Below are 25,598 nucleotides of genomic sequence, written 5' to 3'. Positions count from 1 at the left end.
GTTTTTTTGTTTAGTTTATTTGCTTTTCAAATAACATATTTCTGTTTTTCTCATACAAGCGCCATACTCACCTTTTATGAATCGCTTTAGGCCCCTCGGTACTTGTATCTTCATTATCAGTAATCTTTTTCCGTTTTGATTCTCTGCGGTTGTTCTTCCCCTGGTTTTCGTCGTTCGTCTGTTTTCCCATGGCTCATGTAATAAAAAGGATAAATTAACTAAGCAGTGGTATAAATGGGAGGTGTCAGTTGATATTCTAAAAGTGCATACTCAAACAGCACGTTTTAATTCTGACGGTTACATCACACTAGCGAGTTGATAATTAGCTTCTAGCTAATTCTTCATATCCCGCCTGTCAAGGAAGACAATTATCAAATTTAGGATAACGGCTTCTGTAAATAAAGTCTTGCAGTCCGCTCACCACCCGCAACAACGATCAAGTTGGTGGAATACTTTCGACTTAGTCTTGTCAGTTTTGAGTAAATGTGTACAGTTTATGTGGCTTCTGATTGGTTTGGAAATTTTCCCAGGTTGCCAGATTAGTTACATTTAACCTGTGGCTCGACTCTGTTGCCTTTATTTAGGCAGTTGGTACTTTTTGGTAGAAGCTCAGTGTCTCTGTTATTTTTTACTTGAAACTCTGGCACAACAATTTTCTTCGGGACAAAAAAAATGTTCTTCTCTTATCTTATCTTATTTTCCGGAAAGTGCAAGGTTGATGATACAGCAACTGCCACAATTTTATAAATGTCTAAGGGCAATAAGGGGTGATTTCTAACCTTGCTTCCTGGAAAATCAGGGTTGCCTCATGCAAAATACCAGGTTAATGAAAGGTATTTTGTTTTTCAATGTTGTACTCAGGAACCCCCAGAACTGTGGCGTATCTGAGATGTTTTCTTCTGAACCATTCTATCAATAGACTTTAAGTTTTGCTGATATAGTGTCCTCAAATGACTTTATACACACACATGTTTAAGAAACATGACACGGCAAAGCTGGAATCTGACTAAAAATCAAATTCAGTATTCGGATTTTTAGATTTCTTAAACAAATGTATGCACTTTCAGATAAACTGACATTTTTGATGAGAATACTGATGATGAGATGTACTTTAATGATTCCATGCTTGGGAAATTGTTTAATTCACGTTTTTCTCCAAAATCCAATCATTTTTTGAGAGGAGGTTGCTGTATTAACTTTTTTAGCTGCATTCATTTTTCTTTAGGGGTTTCTACATGAATTAATTTTTCTTAAAGGGTTGAGGCAAGAGGTCAATGAAAAAGCAACAAAATAAATAGACAGATGGACGGACAGATAGACAGGCAGACAGACAGACGGACGGACGGACGGACGGACGGACGGACGGAGGGATGGATGGATAGATAGATAGATAGATAGATAGATAGATAGATAGATAGATAGATAGATAGATAGATAGATAGATAGATAGATAGATAGATAGATAGATAGATAGATAGATAGATAGATAGATAGATAGATAGATAGATAGATAGATAGATAGATAGATTTGTATCTATCCCATCTCCTCTGGATGCATTTGTAACTGAAATGAGATCTTAGCGCCATAAGATGCATGATAACAAGTGTATTACTAATTCTTTTGGGGTTCAGAATGAACATGTGAGGACAAGAATGTGTGCAAAGGCTGAACTGTCAGGGCAGTTAAGTTTCCAGTGTGCAGCGATCAGTTCCTCTCAAAACATGGATAATAAAGGTACTCCAAAGGTAATTGGCTCACAAACAGCGCAGGCTCATGGATTTATGTGGAGAATTGATCCTAGGCTTCAGCCGAGAGAAGACTTTAATGATGACTGTGTCCTCCAAAGTTTGCGACCAGTTCTGCAGAGCCACCATTGAGTCCTCACCTCCTCTATCAGTGTGTGGTACCCTGCATCCTCTTGCCGCACCAAACGCAAATTGGAACGCATCCCGTGAACAGCCAGTCATCCCATGGGCCACAAACAGGAATCTGTGAGTGTTCTGCATGATGGCAGATGCAAGCAGCGGGCTAGAGGGATGGTTGGGAACGCATCACACCCAGCTCACTCCCTGTTTTCAAGCCTCCTATCAGACAGCAGGTTCAGGTCCATCAGCACAAGAACATCCTGACATTTGAACTTTTTTTTTCATGCAGGCCATCACGCTCCTCAACATATTCTCATAATCCCGCATCTCCAGGATTCCCAAAGACATTTGCCCTTTCTCATTGGGTATACATCTACCTTACATTGTTTATTTTTCCTAAGCCCACCCTGTTTTTGTTGCTAAGTTAATGCTTCTTTTCTTATACCTTGTGACTCTTGATCTTAAATTTCCTGCGATAAGACCCTGTCATACCATGTCAAATTCCTGTGTACATTGTATATTTGGCAATAGAGGATATTCTGATTCTGATGCCGATTCTACAGATTATTGCAGCGGCATTTAGGTGTACTGTAAAGAGTTCTGGACGGTTAAAGGAAGAAGCAGTTCAGAATCTGGGTTGTGTGTATGCTCCAGTAAGTTACAGTGTTAGTGTAGTTTTTAGATACCGTAAATGATTACCTTCAAAACTCATGTGGATTATATACCTAGACAGGTAAGGGCTGACTTGATAACAACTGGGGGGCGTACACAAATGTTAGACAAAGAAGCATGGCTCATCTCCATATTTTTTTCACTTGGAAGGTGTGCAAAGATATTCTCTTTTATCAGCACAATTGGTCTTTTTCTTCTTCTTCTTCTTCTTCCTGTTATGATTATTAACAATAAAACAACTGTGAAGAAAATTGAAATGTACGAGAGAAAACAGAACAGATGAAATCGAGCAAATCAGGAAGGAACAGGAAAAATACTATTTAAACACATATTGTTTTCAATAAATAAGAAAACGTTTATTTTTTTCTCTTGTTTATTTTTTTTTGTAATTTTTTTTCTTTCATTTGTGTCATCGCTATCGCGAGAACTTACAAACGAGAAACCGCCGAGACAAGGGCCCAGCAATATCTTGTGAAGCTGCACTGTCTCTTTAAGAAACTCGGAAACGCTTCCGTGTCACATGTTCATGGTTTCACTTTCCAAACAGACGGATGAGTGGAGCTCCGTCCCGTGCAATGATATCTCATACTGTTGTCAGAGTGGTCCGTACACCTGTGAGGCTTTGGCGAACTCAGATTGCCGCAAGAGTTTCTCCGGACCCCTGCGGCTGGCGTTGTTACTCTCGCCCAGTTCGAGGTGGGGTCACAGCCATGGAGGATATACTGGCTCGTGTTGTTGCTCCGGTTCCCACGTATGAAACAAGAGACAAGAGTCCCCTTCCACCAGAATCAAACAGCTTGGAGTTCATGCAGTTTTACAGATCGCTCAACAAGAAGGAAAAGCCTGAGTTTCTAGTGAAGTTATCACAGGACTTTGGGGTGGATCACAAAAGTGTCGCGGAATTTGCTGGGAAGCTACTTGATACTCAGTTACGTGACCTAGCGACCATACTGCAAGCGGAAGACAGGCTGCGGTACAGTTTGACTCCCCGCTACAAACAGATGCTAAATCATGTAAGCAGAGTCGAGGGAGGAGTGAAGTTTTTGGTGGATCTGAGAGCAGACGTGCTCGAAATAATTTCGTCCAGAACTACGGAAAGCCCGGATATTAAGGTAAAACCGTTTCTTGTTGTTTTTTTTTTTTCGTACGGGTGCTCACATGGGTCAAGTGGTGCTATTCGCGTTAGCAATCGGATGTAAGCGTTAATGTTAAAGAGTGCACATATAAAAATAGTCATTGAGTGAAATAGATTCAGGACAATGCTAAAATATACTGTTTAAATCTCGCAGAAAGAGAGACCCAAGTATGACCAAAGATTCGCTCTTAAACATGATTCACATTCATGGCAGTGCCAATAACCTTTAACCCACTTTCCATTACCACGGTTGTATTATGTGCTTGACAAGATGTTTTGAAGCTGTTGGACACATTTTTATATTGGTCCACAATAACTTGTTTATTTTTTTCTCTTTGATTTATAATAATGATCAGTAATGCTGGCATCTTTACCCACCCCCTTTTTTGCAATGTAATAGTTTATGCAGAAAGATGCAAGGGAACAATGTCTGGTAAAGGATTCTATACATTTTAATATAGTAAACTTTAATGTTTCAGATTTATTTGTTTATTTGTTAGCCACATCCTGAATACACACAAAGTATACACTTTGGGTTTTTCTCAGGCATTTCTAGAGATTTGATGTTTGGATACTTGATGTATACTCAGTATTTCAGTGCTGTGGCTAGCCAAAGGCAGTCCACCCCAGTTTATATTTCATGCTCTATTTTTGGAAAGTGTCAACTAAAGTACAACCTGTGAATATTGTTTTGGCATTTTCTTAACTTTAGCTATGCAAGGGAATAGATGGACACTTGCATGTATGATTGAATTACATTGAGTAATCAGAATTGTCCAAAATAACCCATTTTTAGTGGGTTATTTTTTTACAAATCCACTTACCATTCATTCTGATGGGATTTTTGAGCATAGTTTTTAGCCACAGGTGTTGGCATGGCAAGTTTCTTAAGCCTAATTTCACAATGGTCATTAAAAAAGCTCAGTGTGATGAATACAACTCTGGTCTTATGTGACACAAATCCAGTTCTCACTGTTGTCATTAGCGATTTGGCTGCTGGGGTTGATCAAAACATCACCAAAAAAAATCCAAAACAGGATATTAAGATGCAAGTTCATTGGGAGAGACAGAGAAAGAGAAACCATCAAAAACACACCTGAATAGTATGAATTATAATAAATACAGAGTAGTGGAATAAGAAAGACATTTTGCAAGCACAATAGCTGTCTAAACAGAGCCTGCTTTCAAGCTGCATCTCTGTGAACTTTCTTCAGTCTTCGTATTTAAATCAAAAGTGTTGTCTGATATATGCACTTTTATACCAGATAAGGTATGTTTTACTTAGGTCTGTGTACATGAAATCTACAAGCGGAAGGGTCCCCCCACCCCCCCACAAACCTGATAAAATTGTTTTTGGGAATACTCAGCAGTTTCACTTACAAATGACTCATATGTCGACATTAATTCAAATCAGAACACATGTTTATTTAAAGGTTTAAACCAGGGGTGCCCAAACTACAGACAGTTTTTATTGGCCGTCAGGAAATTCTGAACATATAATATAGCCAACACAAGAAGTTTGAGCTCAACCCGGTTGACTTTCTCAGTGCCAACACTAGATGGAGCCAGCCACAGAAATGGTTTTTCTCCTTCTTCTTCTTCTTCTTCTTCTCCCTTTGGATTTTCCCTTCAGGGGTTGCCACAGTGGAAAAAAACGTCTCCATCTAACCCTATTCTCTGTATCATCCTCTCTCACACCAGCTACCTTCATATTCTCTCTCACTATGTCCATAAATCTTCTGTTTGGTCTTCCTCTAAACCTCCTGCCTGGCAGCTCCAGTTCCAGCATGCATCTACCAATATATTCACTATCCCTCCTCTGCACATGAACGAACCATCTCAGTCTGGCTTCTCTAGCTTCTCTCTAAACTGTCTAACATGTGCTGTTCCTCTGATAGACTCATTCCTGATCCTATCCATCCTGGTCACTCCCAAAGAGAACCTCAACATCTTCATCTCTGCAATCTCTAGCTCTGCCTCCTGTCTTTTTGTCATTGTAACTGTTTCTCCACTGAAAAAAATTAAGCAAAGAAGCATTTCAAACATGACGGGAAAATGAATATTTCTTCAAAGAAGTCAATGGAAAGTGTGTCTGTTTGATTTGCAATGAAGATGTTGCTGTGATGAAAGAGTCCAAATAATATAATATAATAATATAATGTCCAAACATCAGAGCTACACATCTACACCACTGCTGAATGAACACAGAAATTCAAGCAGATGGCAGCTTGCCTGCAAGCTCAACAACAGTTCTTATTTTGTGCTAACAGTACAGGGAAATGTCACAACAGCAAGCTATGAAGTCATTAAACTTATTGCCCAACACGGCAAACCGTTCTCAAACCGTGATTTCATAAAGCAGTGCCAAATCAAAGTCAAAGAAATAATGTACCCAGAAAAAGTGCAGGAATTCAACAACATGATCCTATCCATAAATACAGTGATGCAGATAATTGAGGACTTGTCAGCTAACTTGAAACTTCAGCTGAGAGACAAAGGTTGTGCTTTTGATTTTTACTCAATAGCATGCGATGAGAGCACAGATGCCAAAGACACCAGCAGCTGTTACGTTTTTGGCCGGGAATAGATGATCATTTTTGCCGTACGGAGAAGCCTCTTGATATGATGAGGCAAAGAGGCACAACGACGAGTCGAGACATTTTTCAGAGGCAGTTGAAAAGTCGTGACTTAAATGGGACAAGCTCTGTGGAGTAACGACGGATGGAGCTCCGGTCATGACGGGCAAGCGCAAAAGAATGGAATAAATGGTGTGTGCCAAGGTAAAAGAGAGCAGAGGTGAGGCTGTTGGGATGAACTGTACAATCCACCAAGAATCACTGTTTGCCAAGACTGTCCAGCTGGGCGATGTGATGAACACCGTTGTAAAAACTGTCAACATAATTCGAGCTAGAGGGCTGTACCACGGAGAATTTCAAGCTTTGTTATCTGACATGGATGCTGAATACGGGGGTGTATTCTACCACTCTGATGTGCGCTGGCTCAGCAGTGGCTCTGTGCAACAGCAATTCATTCGCTGAGATCAGAAATCGACGGGTTTTTGAAAGAGAAGGGCTGACCTTTTCGTGAACTGAGTGAACCTCTGCGGCTGGCGGACCTGGCATTTTTAGTCGATCATACTCATCATCTGAATACACTGAACAAGCAGTTACACTGCAAACAGTTGATGTCACACCTGTATGTGCACGTGAAAGCCTTCTGTGTAAAGCTCCGCCTGTTTGAGAAACAACAACGGAGCTTAATTGCTGTACACTTCCCTAAGCTGTCAAAAATCAAGTCTGCTTTTCCAAAAGGCCGACCTCTATGCTAAAAAGGAGAAATATGTGTCCGTGATTGCATCTCTCGCGACTGAATTCAACTAACGTTTCCAAGATTTTTCTGTCATTGAAAAACAAATCAAGCTGTTGTCGACCCCCTTCCTGGTGGATGCAGAAGAAGTGGAAGAGAGTCTGCAGTTAGAACTCAACATACATATGCAGACAAACATTTTCTCTGTTAAATCAGAACAAAAGCAGACTGAGAACCAGAATGACTGATAGCCATCTTTGTGAAGTCCTTCGTGCCTCAACCACCAAACTTTCTTCTGACACATCAGCCATCCTTCAATCCAAAGGACAGTATCACTGCTCTCACTGAGTGCAATGTTCTTCACATTATAGGTGAGTTAGAAATACACACAGAATTCATTTGTCACTATGTCACCCTTAGTGTGTGGCCCAGCCCTGTGTATATATTTTTCTGTATTTGGCCCTCACTAAAAAAAACTTTGGACACCCCTGGTTCAAACACTAAAAAAGTTCTATTTCAAAATGCCTCATTACATTATCATTTTTGCTGTGTTTGATTTAAAAAAAAAATCTTGAAGTAATTATATAATCTTGCCCCAAAGGGCCTGATGTTTACTCTTATGAGTATCCTTCAAATCAAATCACTTATCACAAGTCAGCAAATGGCTATAAGGCCATATTCTCAATGTTTTCAAGTTCCATCAAGTATTATTAAAAAATAAGACATTCCTCCTGGCAGATAGTGAGAGGGGTGAAAAAGAATCCAAGGATCACCCCCAAGGCCGTCCTGAAGAACTTGGGCCTTGTTGGCAGTATATTTTCAAGGAAGCCTGTCTAACTGACACTGCACCCTGCTGGGTGGATGCCACTTGGCCTTTGCAAAAGCTCACCTGGACAAAGAAGACTTCTGGTCTTCTGCTTTGTGGTTGGATGAAACAAAAATGTAACTGATTTGCCATAACCCTCAACCCTGAGAACACCATCCCCATTGTCGAACAAGGAGGTGGGAACCTAATGCTCTAGGTGTGTTCAATCAGATCTAATTAGAGTAAACCATGTCAGCATGACAAAAGATGAATACATCAAGATTCTCAGCAACATCTGGTAGTCTGCATAAAGTGTTAGTCTTGGGCTCCATTGGACATTCCAGCAAGACAACAACCCAAAACATGCAGCAAAATTGGGGGAAGAAATGCTTAAAAGACAAAAGCATCCATGTTTTGGAGTGGCACAGCTTAGGTCCTATCTTGAATCCAATGTAGAACCTGTGGTGGACGCTAAACATAAGAGTGGTAAGAACCCCACCAACTGAAATAGTTGGCCTCCATCACAAAAGCTCAGTGGGCCAAAAAAGAACAGTGGAGAGATGCAAAAGCTGGTCAGCAATTATCGGAAGTGTTAAGTGCTGTTTGAGCAAATAAAGGCTTTTCTAATGATTATTGTAAAGGTTAGGAACGATTTTGGACATGCCACTTTTTGTTCAAACGGAAATAAAAGTTGAGAAAGGCAATGATACGTATTGTGTATTGTATTACATTTTGGAGAATCCTGTGTCATTTCTAAACATAAAAAAATGAATAAAAGTGATTTAATGTCAAGGGATTTGAATGATACTGGGTTTGACTGTCTATAAACTTTTGCAGAATCTGCACTCAATGCTGTGCTATGCTAGTTAAGGTAGCAAAGGTCCTTCAAACAGCCTACATCAGCTCACTATCAGTCTGAGATTGTCCGTCTTTTTTGTTGTCAGGAAAAACTTTTTTCTGATGCCCTTTTGATATTTACATGCATTTATATAATAGAAAGAGTATTCTGTTATATCATCAAATATAAAAAAAAGATGATTTTATTTTCTTTGTATTGTGTATCTAACTCTTTGGTAACATTCAAGGAGCCGTTATTTTCAGCTATAATTCAGAGAGTGTAAAATGTAACGTTTCACCTTTTTTCCTGCCAGGACCTGAGTGCAACACTTAAGAGCTTGCTGTCTGAGTGGTTCTCTGTAGGTCTGCTCCGCCTGGAACGAATTACCTGGCAGTCCCCCTGTGAAATCCTTCAGAAGATCAGCCAGTGAGGGCCATCAATATGTCCTTTTTTTTTTGTCTGTGGAAGTTTTCAATCATCCATGTCATGGTCAATTCTTGTCAAAATCTTCTTGTCGTCACAACTGGACTTGATTTTCTTCTCTTGAAGACCTTTCACCTCTCATCCGAGAGGATTCTTTAGTTCGAATGGACAGTTGGGGTCTGGTCTAAGTGGTGATGTATCCCATTACAGTGTTGTATGTAGGTGAAAGGTTGTGCTTAAGGCCCCTTACTGTGTTCAAAGGTGTTTTTTTTTCCGTTTTGACAAAGATGGCTTCTTTGACTCCTCTCTCAAACTTCGAAGGAGCGGCCCTTGCCCTTCAGGTGTAGATGGACCGTGGAGTCCGGTCCTGAAGTGGTGGCTCTCCTGTGTTGGGCCATCCATTTGTCCAGAGGTTGTTTTGATTTGCAGTTTGTCCTTTTGCTTATATACAACGCTGGACTGGGATTCACCTCAAGGCAGATTAGCTCACACAGACCGGAGCTATCTGCTCCGTCCAAATCATCCGGAAAGATCCAACACCAGAGCCAGACCCAGGTAACTACCATCTGAGACTCAGTCCATGTGATCCAACAGGTTTCTCCCCATTGTTTCTGAGAATGTTGGCTACACCCTTACAAATTTGAATCCAGATATGTCCCGAGGTGTACCTTTGGTCACTCTTAACGACACCCCAATTAGTACAACAACCCCCTTCGACCAAGTATCTGTCTACACAACACAGCAACCTAGTGTCTACACAACTCTTCCATTTGTATAAGAAGCCATTGTAACAAGCCATCGTAACTTAGACTAAATGTAACCAGCAGGGTTACATTCAGAAACTTCCCACAGTTCCTTCGTACTGAAGAAGCCTGTCGTATGACAGGTAAAACGTCTTCAAAGGAAAGTCAAGTCCAGTTTCTATGAAAAAAAGATTTTGACAAGAATTCTTTCTTACTTCGTTTTATGAACCACAAACTAAAGAGTGTAGTATTTGAGGCAAAATATGTTTTATTAAAAACATTAGATATAAATGTATTGCTATTCCATATACTTGTCAGAGATTTTAAAATGCTGTCACCAAAATCTCAACTGTTGGTGATAAAACCGATTTATCTGTATGTTATTTTGGCTCTCTTATGTATGGTAAAAAGGAAGACCTACAAATAGCTGTGTTACAGATATGAAGCTGTGCATCCAGTAAGGAATTGGGCTGATCTCAAGTGCAGAGTGGGGCCATACCGTCGTTGCTATGCCTTCACCCATTCTGCCATGCCAGGTGAACCTCTGGTTGTGCTCCACGTGGCTCTAACTGAAGGCATCTCTGACAATATACAGGTTAGACATAACCGCTACAGTCTGGTGTAATGTTTGTCTCCATATCCACTGCCTGTGATGATAGTTAAACAAGTGCTTCCTCTTCTTACTGACATAATTGTTTTGTGACAATACAGACTTGACTTACAAAGGACGACTTGCTGTTGACAATATGATATTTATGCTTTTTTTTTTTATCGTGGGACATTATGGTGGGAAATTTTCCACATTCTCCCTATATCTTTGTACTGGTGTTTTCTTTAGACTCACTGCCCAGAATGGCTGCAGTGAAAACATTGCTTCTAAACTGGTCAGAATCATGTACTGTTGTCTTTGTGAGTCATATATATATATATATATACAGGACGGTCTCAGAAAATTAGAATATTGTGATAAAGTTCTTTATCTTCTGTAACGCAATTACAAAAACAAAAATGTCATATTTTGGATTCATTACAAATCAACTGAAATATTGCAAACCTTTTATTATTTTGATATTGCTGATTATAGCTTACATCTTAAGAAAACTCCAAAATCCTATCTCAAAATATTAGAATATCATGAAAAAGTAATTTTTGTGTTTTTAATTGCATCATGGAAAAAGAACTTTAATAAAGAACTTTATCACAATATTCTAATTTTCTGAGACAGTCCTGTATATATATATATATGTATATATATATACATTCATCCATGTGTGTGTGTGTGTGTGTGTATGTGTTCTTTTAGAGCATTGTTCGTGAATTCGCCACCCTTGACTGTGAAGAGGACGTGAATAAAATAAATGCAGCTGTATTCTACTCCATTTCCTCCACCCAAACTGGACTGCAGGGGGTTGAGCTGGGCAACTACCTTATCAAAAGAGTGGTGCGAGAACTGCAGGTTTGTGAGTTGGGGGTCATGAATGTTACGATAACAGAGAGGTGTCAGACACAACGCCAGAACTTTGCTGTGCGCCGATGTGTAATCTCTGATTCTGCCATTTATTGGGATTAACTTTTGCGCATACCAGCTACGTAAGCAGTGTTGCAAACCAAGTAATCCCTCGGAAACTATTTCAAAATGCTGATCATTTGTATTGTACCCTGTCAAACCTGAAAAACTGTTCAGGAACATTTTGGTCCAAGTTCAACGTTAAACAAGCAAACTATGGCAAACCACAGAAATGTATTTTGGACTAATACAAATTGCAGGCATAGAAGATGAAGGACTTTTTTGGATAATATAATGTATATAATACAAAAACTAAAATACAAAGCTGAGCAAATTTTAGTATTCTAAATCAAATGGTTGGTATGAGTTGCACAGATATCAGATTTTTTTTTTTCCAGCTAATATTAAATTGATTTTTAGGTGAGAGCGTAACCAGACAACATAGGATGGTGGTTTGTAGGATGACTCTGGTGACAAGGAAGATCAAGAGGACAAAGGCAGAGTAGAGGATAAAGTGATGGAAGCTGAAAAGGGAGGAGATTTGTATGGCTTTCAAGGAGGAGTTGAGAAAGGCTCTGGGTGGTCAGGGAGAGCTTCCAGATGATTAGACAACTACAACTAGTGTTATCAGAGAGACAGGTAGGAGAGTACTTGGTGTGTCATCTGGAAGGAAAGTAGATAAGGAGACTTGGTGGTGGAATGAGGAAGTGCAGGAGTATATACAGAGAAAGCGGTTAGCAAAGAAGAAATGGGCACTGAGAGGAAGAGGATGAAGAGTGGAAAGGCTGTTGGTCCTGATGATATACCTGTGGAGGTGTGGAAGTGTCTAGGAGAGGCAGCGGTAAAGTTTCTGACTAGATTATTCAACAGGATCTTTGAGAATGAGAAGGTTCCCGGAGGAATGGAGATGAAGTGTGATGGTGCCCATTTTTAAGAATAAGGGGAATGTGCAGAATTGTGGCAGCTATGGAGGGATAAAGTTGATGAGCAATACAATGAAGCTATGGGAGAGTGTTGTGGAAACTAGACTGAGAGCAGAAGTCAGCATTTGTGAACGGCAGTATGGCTTCATGCCTAGAAAGAGTACTACAGATGCAGTATTTGCTTTGAGAATGCTAACAGAGAAGTACAGAGAAGGCCAGAGGGAGCTGCATTATGTTTTGGTAGATCTTGAGAAAACATATGACAGGGTGCCTAGAGAGGAACTCTGGTATTCTATGAGGAAATCTGGAGTGGCCGAGAAGTATGTTAGACTGGTGCAGGACATGTATGCATGTATATGAAGGTAGTTGGTGTGAGAGAGGAGGATACAGATAATAGGGTTAGATGGAGAAAGTTGATTCGCTATGGCGACCCCTGAAGGGAAAAGCCGAAAGAAGAAGGACGCGCCAAATCACAACACAGTTGTCTCACGATACTTTGCCTGTAGAGTAGGTCTGGACCACACTGTTTAAAATTTACAGACACTCAACACTCCCCCATGAGGAAGTACCTGTTGACAGTGGCAAGGAAAAACTGCCTTGGACAGATCCAAGCTCAATGTGGGCGGCCTTCTTCCGATTCTGGTTGGGGAGAGAGAAAGGGTGAGAGAGAAGGACATAAGAGTATGACAGAAGTCCATGGGGGCCAGAATGAACAGGCACAATGATTACCGATAACAGTAGTGCTAACACTCGTAACAGTTACATCGCAAAAGCTGAAATGTTACATGATACATTAATAGCTTGCCTTGCAAGACTATTGCAGTAGGCTAATGTACGACCCACGGGACCCTGGAAAATGTGAGTCCAGAGACTTGGGAAAATATATGAAGTTGCTATCATGCATTGATGAAGGTACATACTGCATGTGCAGACAGGATAGGAAGAGTGGTCAGAAAGAGAGAAGAGCACCATGGGACATCCCTGGGCAGAGAAAGCCTATGGCTGCATAACTAGGGGCTAGCCTTCAACTGGTTTGTCAGAGATTCCTGCTGGTAGTGTATAACTAACAATCATTTCTTTCTTTTACAGTATTGATTTGTAAAATGTCCATTTATATTTTTTAATTAGCTAACGGCAATAATCTGTCCGTCTTCTTCCACTTATCCTGCGCGGGGGATGCTGGACCCTATCCCAGCACATTTTACTGGTCACCAGTCAATCGCAGGGCCACATATATAGACAAACAATCATTCACTCACTCATTCAGGGTAATTTCCCCATTTTTGTCCAATTAACCTGCATGTTTTTGGACTGTGAAAGGAAACCAAAGAACATCCACGCAAACACGGGGACAATGTGCAAACTCCACACAGAAAGGTCCCCTGGCCAGAATTGAAACCAGGGTCCTTTATGCTGTGTAGTTCTAACCACTGCGCCACCATGCCACCTAAAGGTAAATATCAGCCAATGAAATTAGGTGGCGTACAAGATGATATAAATATATTTATAAAGCTTTTTCCCTTAAAGTTCAGTATAAAAGTGCTGTATAAAAACAGTAGGCAGTTTCTATATATGTTCTTCGGACTCAACTGCCAAATCCTTTTGGAGTTTTGTATTATTCAAGAGCTTGCAGTGCATCGAGTCAACTCCTTATTCTCCCAAGTCTGAGCACTAAGTGTGCTTTGCAACCTCAGTGTCTTTTCAGTGAATTTCTGAAGGAAATACTCAAAATATACCACTGTAACATGATGAACGCCGTTTCAGAACAATCAAATCAGAAATGCAAAAATACAAAGAAATGATGTGCTCTTATATCATCAGTCATAATTCAGATTAAGTTCAATGAGATTTCAATGCATGATTTAATTATGCAGTTTATTAATTGGGAGTTGTTCATTTGTGGCAATTTGTTTGTTTTTTTTATTTTGTTTTTAAAAGGCCCCATGACTGTTATTTATTTATTTTTTAAAATCCCTTTTGTCTTCCAGAGTGAGTTCCCTCATATGGCTCAGTTCTCCAGTCTTTCACCGATCCCTGGGTTTTCCTCCTGGGTCCAAGGACTTCTTAGCCAGTACCGGAAGGAGGGCCGTGGGACTGAACTGCTCTCTGAACATGAGTGGGGGAAGCTGGAGCAAGTCACTGATTCAGCCCCTGGCAGTATGTCAGTGGATGAGCTTCAAAAGCTGATAAGCAACAGGGAGTGGATGCGTTCTGAGCATCTGTGTTGTGTCATGGAGCCTATTTTAATGCGTCTCTGCGCCTGGTACCTCTATGGAGAGAAGAGGAGAGGCTATGCCTTGAACCCAGTTGCAAATTTCCACCTGCAAAATGGGGCAACGTTGTGGAGGCTCAATTGGCATGCTGATACAAGCCCAAGGGGTGTGACAAATTCCTTCGGTATCATGGTAAACTATCGTTACTTCTTGAAGGACACGTCTAAAAACAGCACACTTTACCTGCAGAGTAAAGTTATCACCGCATCAGAACAAGTGCTGGGACTGGTGGCCCAGTCGCAGATGAACAGCAAATTGTGACAGAGATTAAAGAAATACTCATTATTCAGCGAGGTGCGTTAAAATTTGTCACAACTGTAATTCTGAATGTCATGTTTGTCTGGATTGGATATTAGTGACAATTATCACTGTTACATTAGCAAGGTGGGTGTTCTTAAACCATTTCACTTTTTTGCCTTCATGCTATTGCAAAGCAAAAAAAAAAACTTTTTGGGTTATAGTACAATTTATCTATACATTGTTTTCGGAAAGACTCAGACCACAGTGACTGATCGCGATATTCTGATTATTGTACATTTGCCATTTATATGAAGTAACATGTTCGGGATGTAAAAGTTAAAAGTATTACATCAGTGAAAATCTGAACTACATTGTGTTTTGACAGAGGACTGAAATACAAATCATTCGGAAGTATTAGAACTTTATATTTATATTGTCATAATAAGTTCAACCAGATGTCTGAATAATGTGCAAAAAAAGAGAACTATTGCATAACAAATAAAAGTGAATTTGGAAAATCTTGAAGAGAATATGCCATGACTAGAGCAGTTGTATACAGTTACATTTTTGTCACGGGGGATAATTTTCTTTATGTGAACACAGTACAGCCTCAATCTTCTTTTACTTTTGGTTGCTCTATTCAGGGATCGCCACAGCAAATAATTTGGGGCCATCTAACCCTACTCTCTGAATCCTCTTCTCACAATGACGCACTCGGTGTCTTCTTTCACTACATCCATTAATCTCCTATTTGGTTTCCTGTTAGGCCTCCCATCCTGGCAGTTCCAACCTCAGCATCCTTTTTCCCATATACTCACTATCCCTCCTTTCATACATGGCCTGAACACCTAACATATTTAAATACTGCTCCAGACCTCCTCATCTGGTACAGTGGTCCCACCGTTGTCACACTGTCTTATATGTTTTCTCCAACTACACTGCAGCTCTGCACCTCATCTTCTCTACTTCTTTATCAACAAGCTCAAAGTATACTGCTCAAAAAAATAAAGGGAACACTTGAACAACACAATGTGACTCCAAGTCAATCACACTTCTGTGAAATCATAGTGTCCACTCAGGAAGCAACACAGATTCATTTTGACTTGTTTTAAGGACATTACATCAAAGTTGGATCAACCTGGAGTGTGTTTTTACACTTTAATTTTGAGTGTGATTCCTAATCCAGACCTCCATGGGTTTTATACAATTGATTTCCATTGATCATTTTTGTGTGATTTTGTTGTCAGCACATTCAACTGTGTAAAGAGCAAAGTATTTCATAAGAACTTTTCATTCATTTAGATCTAGGATGTGTTTTTAAGTGTTCCCTGTATTTTTTTGAGCAGTGTATATTCTGTATATGTAGTACTCTTTCTTGGCATAAACCTGTACTGCTGGTCACAAATGCTAACTCCTCAGTCTAGGTTCGACTACTTCACAAAACTTCATTGTGTGGCCCGTCAAGTTTATTTTGCTACTATTACCACAATTCTGCAAATCTAGCTTGCTCTTAAAAATCAGCAACAGCACACTTCACTATTTCCCAGGCATCCTCTCACTCTCTAACATCCCGTTGAATAATGTTTACAAAAACTCTACAGCCACCGCTCCTTGACACCCCCATACCTCCACAGGTAGGTCATCAGGATAAACTGCCTTTCCACTCTTCATCCTCTTCAACGCTTCGTACAAATAACTGGCAGAGGGGTAACAACCCAACATTCTAGAAGTGTGTTTACCGTGCTATGGGCATACATACATGGCTAAAGATCTCCACCTTTGTCTTCTGCCTGTATTGCACTCAACCCAGATATCGCTCTCTGTGGATAGAGAGCTCATGGGGTGATTGCTCCGTGTTGTTTCTGAGACTGTGGCCATCATCAGGGTTCTTGATTTTTTTTTTTTTTTTTGTTAGACCTGACTTTCATCTAGAACAACTTTGCCTTGGGAGAATCTACCAGGGATTGATTCTTTTGACAGCACACTTCCCATGATCATGAAGACATGCAAAGTCTTTCACCACAATAAGGTGACTCCTCCACCATTGTGACTTAAAAACTTTAGCATTAATTGAAATTTGAACGGCATTCATTCCAGAGTTATTTCGAGTCTTAGGTAAAGACTGATCGCTTTTTTGCAAACTGTTTCTGAAGGAACAGTCAGACACCTTTAAATATAATAAAGTCTAATGATGGCTATGCTACTCATCAAATGAATGAGATGTTGCAACCCCATTCTCTAAATGTAGGAATGTGTAATGCCCATTGTAGTCCTTCCCTCCATTTTTGTTTTCATTTGAGCTATTAAATGTAACAAAAACTTAAAGCAATCTGCCTCTCCTCTCTGCGTGCGTGTTTTGGTAGATCTTGGAAAAACATTAGAGAGGTTGCCTTGGTTTATGATGTGACTGAGGTGTTTTGTAGCTTCGTTTATCGTTTCATTCAGGTGTTGCGATTTGAAAATAAATTCATTAAGAATATGTTCATGATTAACTATCATCCCTCTGTAGCCCCTATAAAGCACTTCTTTCAGGGTAAAATCAATTACTAAAACAGAACCATATGAAACCTGTTTTCCGTGATAGCTACAGAAAATTAGATACATATAATTAATGCAGTTTAACCAAACCTCTTGGGATAAAATTTAGTCAGACGTAAAAGGAAATTGGAGTTCTAGGTTCAGTGAACACACCTATGCTCAAAGTATTTTGCCCTTGTGCATTGAGTTGAAACACTGACTTAACAACTAGTCAAACCGCAGCCAAAACAAGATGACAAATGTAGTTGTAAAATAGAACTTTACTTTAACACTTCTTCATTGACACAATGTAACATGATGTGACAGGATGTGACATGACATGTACTTGACACGTGGTTAAAAAAAGCGAAAATAAATGATAGAGACAATCATTTGCAACAAATGAATTAAAACGTATATATGCATCACCAACAGCTGTTGAACTTTTGCTCTTTCGCATCAATGTTATGAACGTTACTGTAAACAACTCTTTTAAATACTTAATAAATTATGTTTCTTAAAAACATTGCCATGAATATATATTCCAAATGAATTAATATGATGTTCCTAGATGTCAGACTTCAAAATAAGAAGCCATTTTCCTCCAAAAAGAGCCTCTGCTGTTGTCACATCAATCATGTAAGACAAATTCTTGATTGAAGAATGCAAAACACTCTCCTCCTCGCCTATGTGGGGCCATTATGAACACCGGCCTCCAAATGGTTCTTTTGGCAAAAGCAAAACAACTTGTAACAGAGAGATTTTTGTAGTCCCTTGGTCAAAAGTCCTAACCTCAACCTTTCTTACAAGACTGTCTTTCCCAGGGAATGTGTGATTGCTATTCTCCAGCTAGTACGGGTTACCTACTTGTCTCTTGAAGATTCCTAGGTGATGCAGTCCATTTCTGTCTTTGTTGCAAAGAAGGCGAGTGATCACGGCTCCAGAGTTTCCAGAACTTGTTTTCAAGAGCCTGTTCTAGTTGCCATTGTTTTGTGTAGAGAGAGAGGTCTTTTATCTGTGAACTCTTCTGGTGGAGGGGAAACTCCTGACTTCTCCATTAGGAAAGAGGTTGTTGTGGAACCCAAGTTATGGGTAGAAGGGGTCTGCAATTCATGATAGCAGTGACCTTTGCCATCAGTATAAAAGTATCTTATGGGTCATGCAAGCCTTTGTTGCAGAAACATCATTTCTTTCACATGCATGAAGCTCATGCAGGGTTGAATGACGGACGGTATCCCATTTAGTTTGTTAACTTTCTGCTTACGGATACATGCATTGCCCAAGCAAACTTCCCCTATCACATCCCAGCCCAGGTCGAGATGTATTAAGAAGCGTTGTGTGTTCCATTTACTGACCTTCTTGCCTTGCAAGGTGCAGATAGCACTGGTGCAGAGCTGCACTTGGTATTGGAATCTCAGCCCAATTGTTTGTGATCTCCTGACATTGAAGGATGAGAGATGAGGATTTAACCATCCGGGGCCTCAATCTTGAATCTTTTAACCTTCCTGCCATATGTCTCCATAATGCCAGAACAAGTTCTCTGTTGGTAAGGAAATTAACTTAATTAACTTTCTCCTAGCTTCTCTCTCCCTGCTGTTCTCTTGTGGGGATAGAGGAGCCTCGAGAGTTCAAGGTGATGGGTACGTAGCTGTTTCATAAGAGATATACGACCTTTGGTGGGATAGAAAATGGAGGAACACCATTTGAAACATTCCTTTCTCCTTGAGGAAGGCCATTCTATCATCCATGGGTTTGTTTCAATGTTCTACATTTCCGATGAGGATGTGGTTTATTGTGTAAAGACAGTTTTCTTCACGGTCAACTGGACTTGAATTTCCTCACTTGAAGACGTTTCACCCCTCATTCAAGAGGTTTCTTTAGTTCTAGTGACCTGTGGGGAGTTTCCGAATACAACTGTCAGGGCTTTGGGCGGGTCAAGGTTATGCCGGCTTATGTAAATGTAAGAGTTGATCTGCAGAAACTAGGTCTAAAGGGGTTGTTATGATAATGAGGGTGTCGTTCGTTGGGACAAAGGAGCAACTTTTGTGGGATTATCTGGATTTGAATGTTAAAAGGTAAAGCTAAACGAAGGAGTGAAACCTGTTGGATCGCATGAACTGAGGCTCGTGTGAGCGTTACAGGGAACTACTTTTTGTGGTTTATCAAACCCCTGGAGGAAAGCAAGTGTTGTTCCCTTGTTTATAGCATGACCCAGAAGACATAGCCTTCTCTTGAAGTCCGTTCTTATCCAGGATCGGTCTTATTCCTTGAGATGTATCGAAATATGCTAGGCCGATGAGATAGCCGTCCACCTTGGCACCATGGATCTCCAAGCCCCAAAACCTTTGAAAGCTGTGCAGCCACTGTACAGGAAATTTTCTATTGTACCAAGTGCAGCGTAGCATTAACATAACCTTACCTATGCTTTGTATCAAGCCAGTTTAGGGTTGTTTACATGTCATGAGCATATGTGTTTTCATGTTCTTGACATGATCATGAAGTCCACTTATTAGGTTATCTTCAGCAGTTACGATAGTGAATGAGGGCTAACATGCACGGTCATTTTCTGACTTATTAACAAACTGGTACAGGCCTGTAGCAACAACGTCTCGTCTTCCCAAATATAGGGGCAAGAGTTTGACCGGATGTAGTGTGCTAGCTGGAGCAGCATATCTTTTTGGAATCGCATTTGTTCTTTTAGCCTCAATTTTAATTGGTTGGGTTAAATTTGGTGGAGGTGGATGAGTTCTATGATCGTTTTTGTTGTTGAATGTATTGTTAATGAGTCCGAAGGGTTCTAAGGCTGATGCCAGGTCTGAATTCTGTTGAATTCTTGTGCATCTAATGGGATTTTTACCAATGGGTCCACTGGGGAAGATCAGGGAATAAGTCTTATTGTGAAATTCAGTCTGTGATCGAACATGTTCGGTGCTCGGCAGCGTTAGCCCTTCTCACTCTGTATTTATTCTTGATTCTGAGCATTTTAACAACGTTTTCCATTCTTTGCTTATCTTCCCGGCTAGTGTGAAATGCTTGCACCTTGGCGGCTTCTGCTTAAACTCTGCTGTGTGCTTCATTTGCCTTCGACGCAGTAGTCGTACTGCTTCCGGCACAGGACACAGCTATGTTGCCATAGCAACAACTGTAATAAACATCAAGATTTTTTTTTAACCATAGTATGCCCATGTTTCTTTGAACACTGACTCAACACCAAGTTAAACCGCAGCCAAAAAAAACATTGTTGGTGTAAGATGAACCTTTACTGGAAGACTTCTTCATCGATTAGACGTGTCCTGACGTGCGCTTGACGTGTGGTTAAAAAAAAATAAAAATAAATGATATGGTCATTTGCTACACAAAAATTAACATCTATATGCACAAAAGTCAGTTATAACCTTGCTCTGGAATATCTATTATATATGTAACTGTTGACAGTTCCTTCAAACCCCCCTTTAAAATTTTATTTTGTAACATAGCCGTGTGTGTGTGTGTGCGCGTGTGTGTATGTCCGTATATTAATTTTAACATTCCTACCATCAAACTAATTAAACTGCAGGGTTAGCTCTACAATGTTCCAGGGTGAATGGCAGTTCTGTAGGGAACCTACTGTATCTGCCACACCTCTCAGTAGTAATTGGCAGGATGAACAGACAAATGACTGAATGGATGCGATTTCATGAGATATCAGACTTTAATATAAGATATCATCTCCTACAAAATTAAACTTCTGCTGTCCTTATTTATGTTTTTTTTTATCAATCAATTACAGAAATATTTTAAGTATGCTAAATTTCTGGACAAACGTCGTGCATCAATGTCCCCCAGCAGGTGGTGCTATAATAATAGTAAATATATTTGGTCCTTTTTTTCCACATATAGCTTTTCTGCATTAAAAGTCTCCCATTCATCTTATTCCATTACTTTTAGCTACTCCCATCAGGGGTCGCCATAGCAAATCAGCCTCCTCCATCTAACCCTATGCTCTGTATTCTTTCACACCAACGAACGTTGTGTTCTAGAAGTCTCACATTCTTACATTGACTTATTTAAATTAAAAGTTGTTGTGTAAGTGAGATTCATTTGTGGCAATAATTTTTCTACACAAAACAAGTAAAAGATGAGCTTCAGAACTGTTTTGCTTCAGAATATTTAGGTTATACATTTAATCTACCCAAAAGGTGGTAAATGAACCGTATTAGACTTTTCATGAATTATGTCCAAAAACGTTAATACATTAAATATATGTAAAAAAAAAAAAAAAAAACCTACTGCTTTTGCTTGCGGCCAAACCAGGATATATTGCTTAACTCAATAATTTCTAACACTACTAACATTTGGGGGGTATTTGCCAAATGCTCCCCAAACTACGGTGAATTTGGCACCAGATAACCTCTAGGTGGCGCTATTTCACAGTCAGTCATTCATATTACAATCACATTTGGAGGAAAAGTCGCATACCGAGGTGGAGGCTTAATTCCAACTTCGATCTTGCATCCTCTGTCGGCACCAAATTTAACAAATTGAGGACGATATGACAGAGGATTGGTCCCTTTTTCACAGCTTGCGGGTCTATTTAAGCTTTCATTTAATTTCTAAGTTTTTCTTTTCCTTTGACCACTGCAATACCATGACAAATAGAGTAGTTGTTGTTTTTCCTTCCTTTTTCAAGTTCTGAACTCTTTACACCTAAAACTGGAGACCCAAATGTACCCAGTGCATTAGAGATAAGCTTTTAGTGCTGTGTAACTTAGCATTGTAAGAATAGGCCCAGCATCCCTTTGAAAAAGCAAACTAGAGAGTGCCATGCTAGAGCAGAGCACTGTGGAAGAGATGCTTCTAACACTCCCACCTAACAGCATTATGACCATTAGATTTCTCTCAAGAGTTAATTGTACTGCTTGAGCCACATCAAGAGCAGAAACACCGATCGACTAAGGTCAAAGTCAAGTAAGTCTAGATGAAAGTGATTTCAGTTTGGAGGATGTGTGCAGTCAATCACTGCTATGACAACAGAAAATAATGGACTCCTACATTTGATATTCTCAAACTGTCTGTCATTCTGGCATTGTGAAATCAGTTTAAATTTTTACTGAAATAATCAAATGGAATTAAATTCCACAGTCATTCATTTGAAACACTGCAAGAAATTAGATAATAAAGCCACATGTAAGCTTTATGCTATGGCATGAATAGAATTCCAAACAGCCATCACTAAAACCACCCTACCTCTGACTCATCATTGATAATTTCACTCACTCCATATACAGGATATTCTTTCTGTCTCCAAGACACTAAATTAGCTTGCAACAACCAAAACATTATGCTGCTTCCAACTACAAACAGACTCTACAACACAGTTTTAGCAGCCAATCAACTGTAGACCATCACTCTCCCACAAAATCCAGATACATTTTCCCTACTTGTGTCTAAATTTCTTTGAAAAAGAGTTAGATATAATATTTAAGTAATGACTGATTAATTCAAAACTAACTGCTACAGTTGAAGAAGATATTTTGATTATTTTTCATTAAAAAAAAACACAATTTTACAAATGGGGTTGTGATAACAACTACGTTAATGAAGCAAAACAAAACAAACAAAAAAAATCAATCAAGAATCGTACTTGAACTTTAGCCATTTTTGGTTGAGACTATATAAGATTCCATGGAATCCCCGTAATTACGGAAATGTATTCAACCTCCCTGTTGCCATTTAGAAGAAGAAGGAAAACAAAGGTCTTTAAATCCAAGGCTTAGATGGAGATTCGTAATGTAAACCAATGGCTCCATTAGCAGCCATTGCAGAGAGACAAACTTTTAAGATCTGTGCCTACTTAAGTCAGTATTATAAAGTCATGTATTAAGGGCATATTAGGTTATTTTTTAAAGTTGACTTCAAAAAAGTTAATTTAAAAACAGCTGAAAAAGCAACTGGCCACATAACCTCCTCATTATATCGGGAGGTCCTGTATAGCACCTGAGAGCAAACTGCCCTGTAAAGGTAGCTGCTCTGCTGGCCAGGTAAACAAGGCCGGCTTTGTTATCATGTACACCGGACCAAGTAAATTGTCTGAAGCTTCTGTGAATCCTTTTCCATACAATGAGATGAGACCAGCTGTTTCAAAGCAAGCTAAGAAGCTGTATGAAGGTCTATATGATTATGGTCTAAATATTAAATCCCAGACAAAGCGCAGTTCATAAGACCACCCATGATGACCAAAGAATTCGTACATGGGTCACCAGGGCCCCTCCGGAGCCAGGCTCAGGGGCAGGGCTCGATGGCGAGTGCCCGGTGGCTGGGCCTGCACCGATTGGGCCAAGTATAGCCCGAAGAGATGTCATGGGTCCCTCTTCCCCTGTCCTCACCACCCATAGGAAGGGTCAGTGGGGTATGGTGCAGTGTGAGCTGGGCAGTGGCCAGAACAGGGGGACCTTGGTGGTCCAACCCTCGGCTACAGAAGCCAGAAGACATGGAATGTCACCTCTTTGGCTGGGAATGAGCCAGAGCTGGTGCGCAAGGCTGAGAGATTCCAACTAGATATAATTTTACCCACCTCGAGGCACAGTGTGGGGTCTGGAATCAGGTCCCTTGAGAGGTACTGGACTCTTTTTTTTTTTTTTTTTTTATTCTGTTGTCCCTGGTGAGAGGCGCTGGGCAGGTGCGGGCATATTGATTGCCCCAAACTCGGTGCCGGCTCGTTGGAGTTCAGCCTTGTGGACGAAAGCGTAGCCTCCCTCTGCCTTCAGGTGGGGGGAAGGGATCTAACTGTTGTTTGTGGCTATGCACCCAACAGCAGTTAAGTTTACCTACGCTTCTTGTGGTCCCTAGTGGGGCTGCTAGAGAGCTCTCCTACTGGGGCGCTCCTACTTGATCAACCTTGTGGTTGCGTTGTCAGACTTGCAGCTGTGTGTCCTGGACACTCGGATGAAGAGTGGTGGTGAGCTGGCTCCAATGGTGGAGGAGGAGGTCTGGCAGACTTTCCTGTTAGGAATTTCAACTCTCATCTCCGACCAATGCGGACTGAGCTACGACACAATCATACAAGGACTGAGAGGCTGATATCATGTGATTGGGTACCCCATAGACTCAGAGTCTCCCCAACAGGACTCCCTCTCACTCTTGAATGCCTTCTCAGAGTCCACAAAACACATGTAGACTGGTTTGGCAAACTTCCTTGCACTAAACTGGAGAACCCTGATGAGGGTGTAGAGCTGGTCCACTGTTCAGGAGGAAAAACTGCACTGTTCCTCCTGAATCTGTCATTTAATGACAGCCTGTAGCAGGGGCTACAGACCGTCCTCACACACACACACAGAAACTGTTGATGCAGAGTTTTGCAGTTTTTGTTGTTTTGCACCGTGGGTCCTGGAGAAGTAGAAATAGAAATAAAACGCTATTTCAGTCCTCGATGTGTGAAACATACGGCAGAACTGACTTTGACAAGCTGGATGAACTTCGGCTGCTGTTGGAGATGACCTTTCTTCATCTTCTGTTTTGTGCATCATAGAGACGTAGCTGTGCAGATCAGTGCCAGAGTCTGCACCGCCGTTGGCAGGATTCCAACTCTTCAAAGGGTTTCATGACACAGAATTTTCCAGCAAGACAAAAGATGGAGTTTTGTGCTTTTTTTTCAATATCTACAAACCGTTTTATTCCCCCTGTGAGTTTAGCTCATTCATCCCGGTTGGTGTTTACATTCCACAGCAGACCAACATGCAGGAGACATGGTGCATGCTAACCAACCAGATACCGAGTGTAGAGCAGACACACCTTGACTCTCTAGTTATTGTCCTCGGTAAATTAAACAAGGAGAACCTCAACCATGAACTCTCAAAATACAGACAGGTTATTAAATGCCAGACCAGAGAACAACATTCTGGATCACTGTTACAACACAGTAAGCAGCGCTTGTCACCCCCATGCTGCACTGGGACTCTCTAACAATGTCATGGTCCAGCTAATTCCTGCACATAGGCAAAAATTAAAACTTTGTGAACCTGTTGTGAGGATATCAAAGAAGTGGACCAGCGAAGCCGTGGAGAACCTCCTGGTGTGTTTGCCTCGACTGGGATGTCGTACATAGAAGGTGTAACCTCATATATCAGCCTTTGTGAGGACATCCATGTTCCATCATACACCAGGTTGATATAGGATAACGACAAACTCTGGTTCATAGAAAAAACTCCAAAAGTTAAGGTGAGAGGAGGAAGCTGCATTTAGCAGTCGAGGCAGAGTCATGTTCAAACAGGCAAGGTACAGATTTAGGATGGAGGTATGTAAAGCTCAACAGCTGTCTATTCATGCAGGAGAGCATTTCCAAGTACCAACTGCTCATTGCTAAAATCGGAAA

The 25,598-nt window shown here is 40.5% G+C and overlaps 1 protein-coding gene across 1 annotated transcript; it reads left to right on the top strand.

Annotated features, from left to right (window-relative positions):
• Positions 1-3,073: 3,073 nt before the first annotated feature.
• mlycd (malonyl-CoA decarboxylase) lies at positions 3,074-17,047 on the top strand. Its single transcript, XM_086163702.1, has 5 exons — positions 3,074-3,650; positions 8,936-9,048; positions 10,227-10,383; positions 11,092-11,244; positions 14,207-17,047. The coding sequence occupies exons 1-5, from the start codon at positions 3,090-3,092 to the stop codon at positions 14,750-14,752; spliced, it is 1,530 nt and encodes a 509-aa protein (XP_086019828.1). The 5' UTR covers positions 3,074-3,089; the 3' UTR covers positions 14,753-17,047.
• The last annotated feature ends 8,551 nt before the right edge of the window (positions 17,048-25,598 follow it).

Source organism: Fistularia commersonii, chromosome 17 (genome assembly GCF_037954325.1).
Source record: "Fistularia commersonii isolate RoL2024-O1a breed Wild chromosome 17, RoL_Fcom_v1.0, whole genome shotgun sequence".
Taxonomy (NCBI): domain Eukaryota; kingdom Metazoa; phylum Chordata; class Actinopteri; order Syngnathiformes; family Fistulariidae; genus Fistularia; species Fistularia commersonii.
This window is presented reverse-complemented; position numbering and strand designations above follow the sequence as displayed.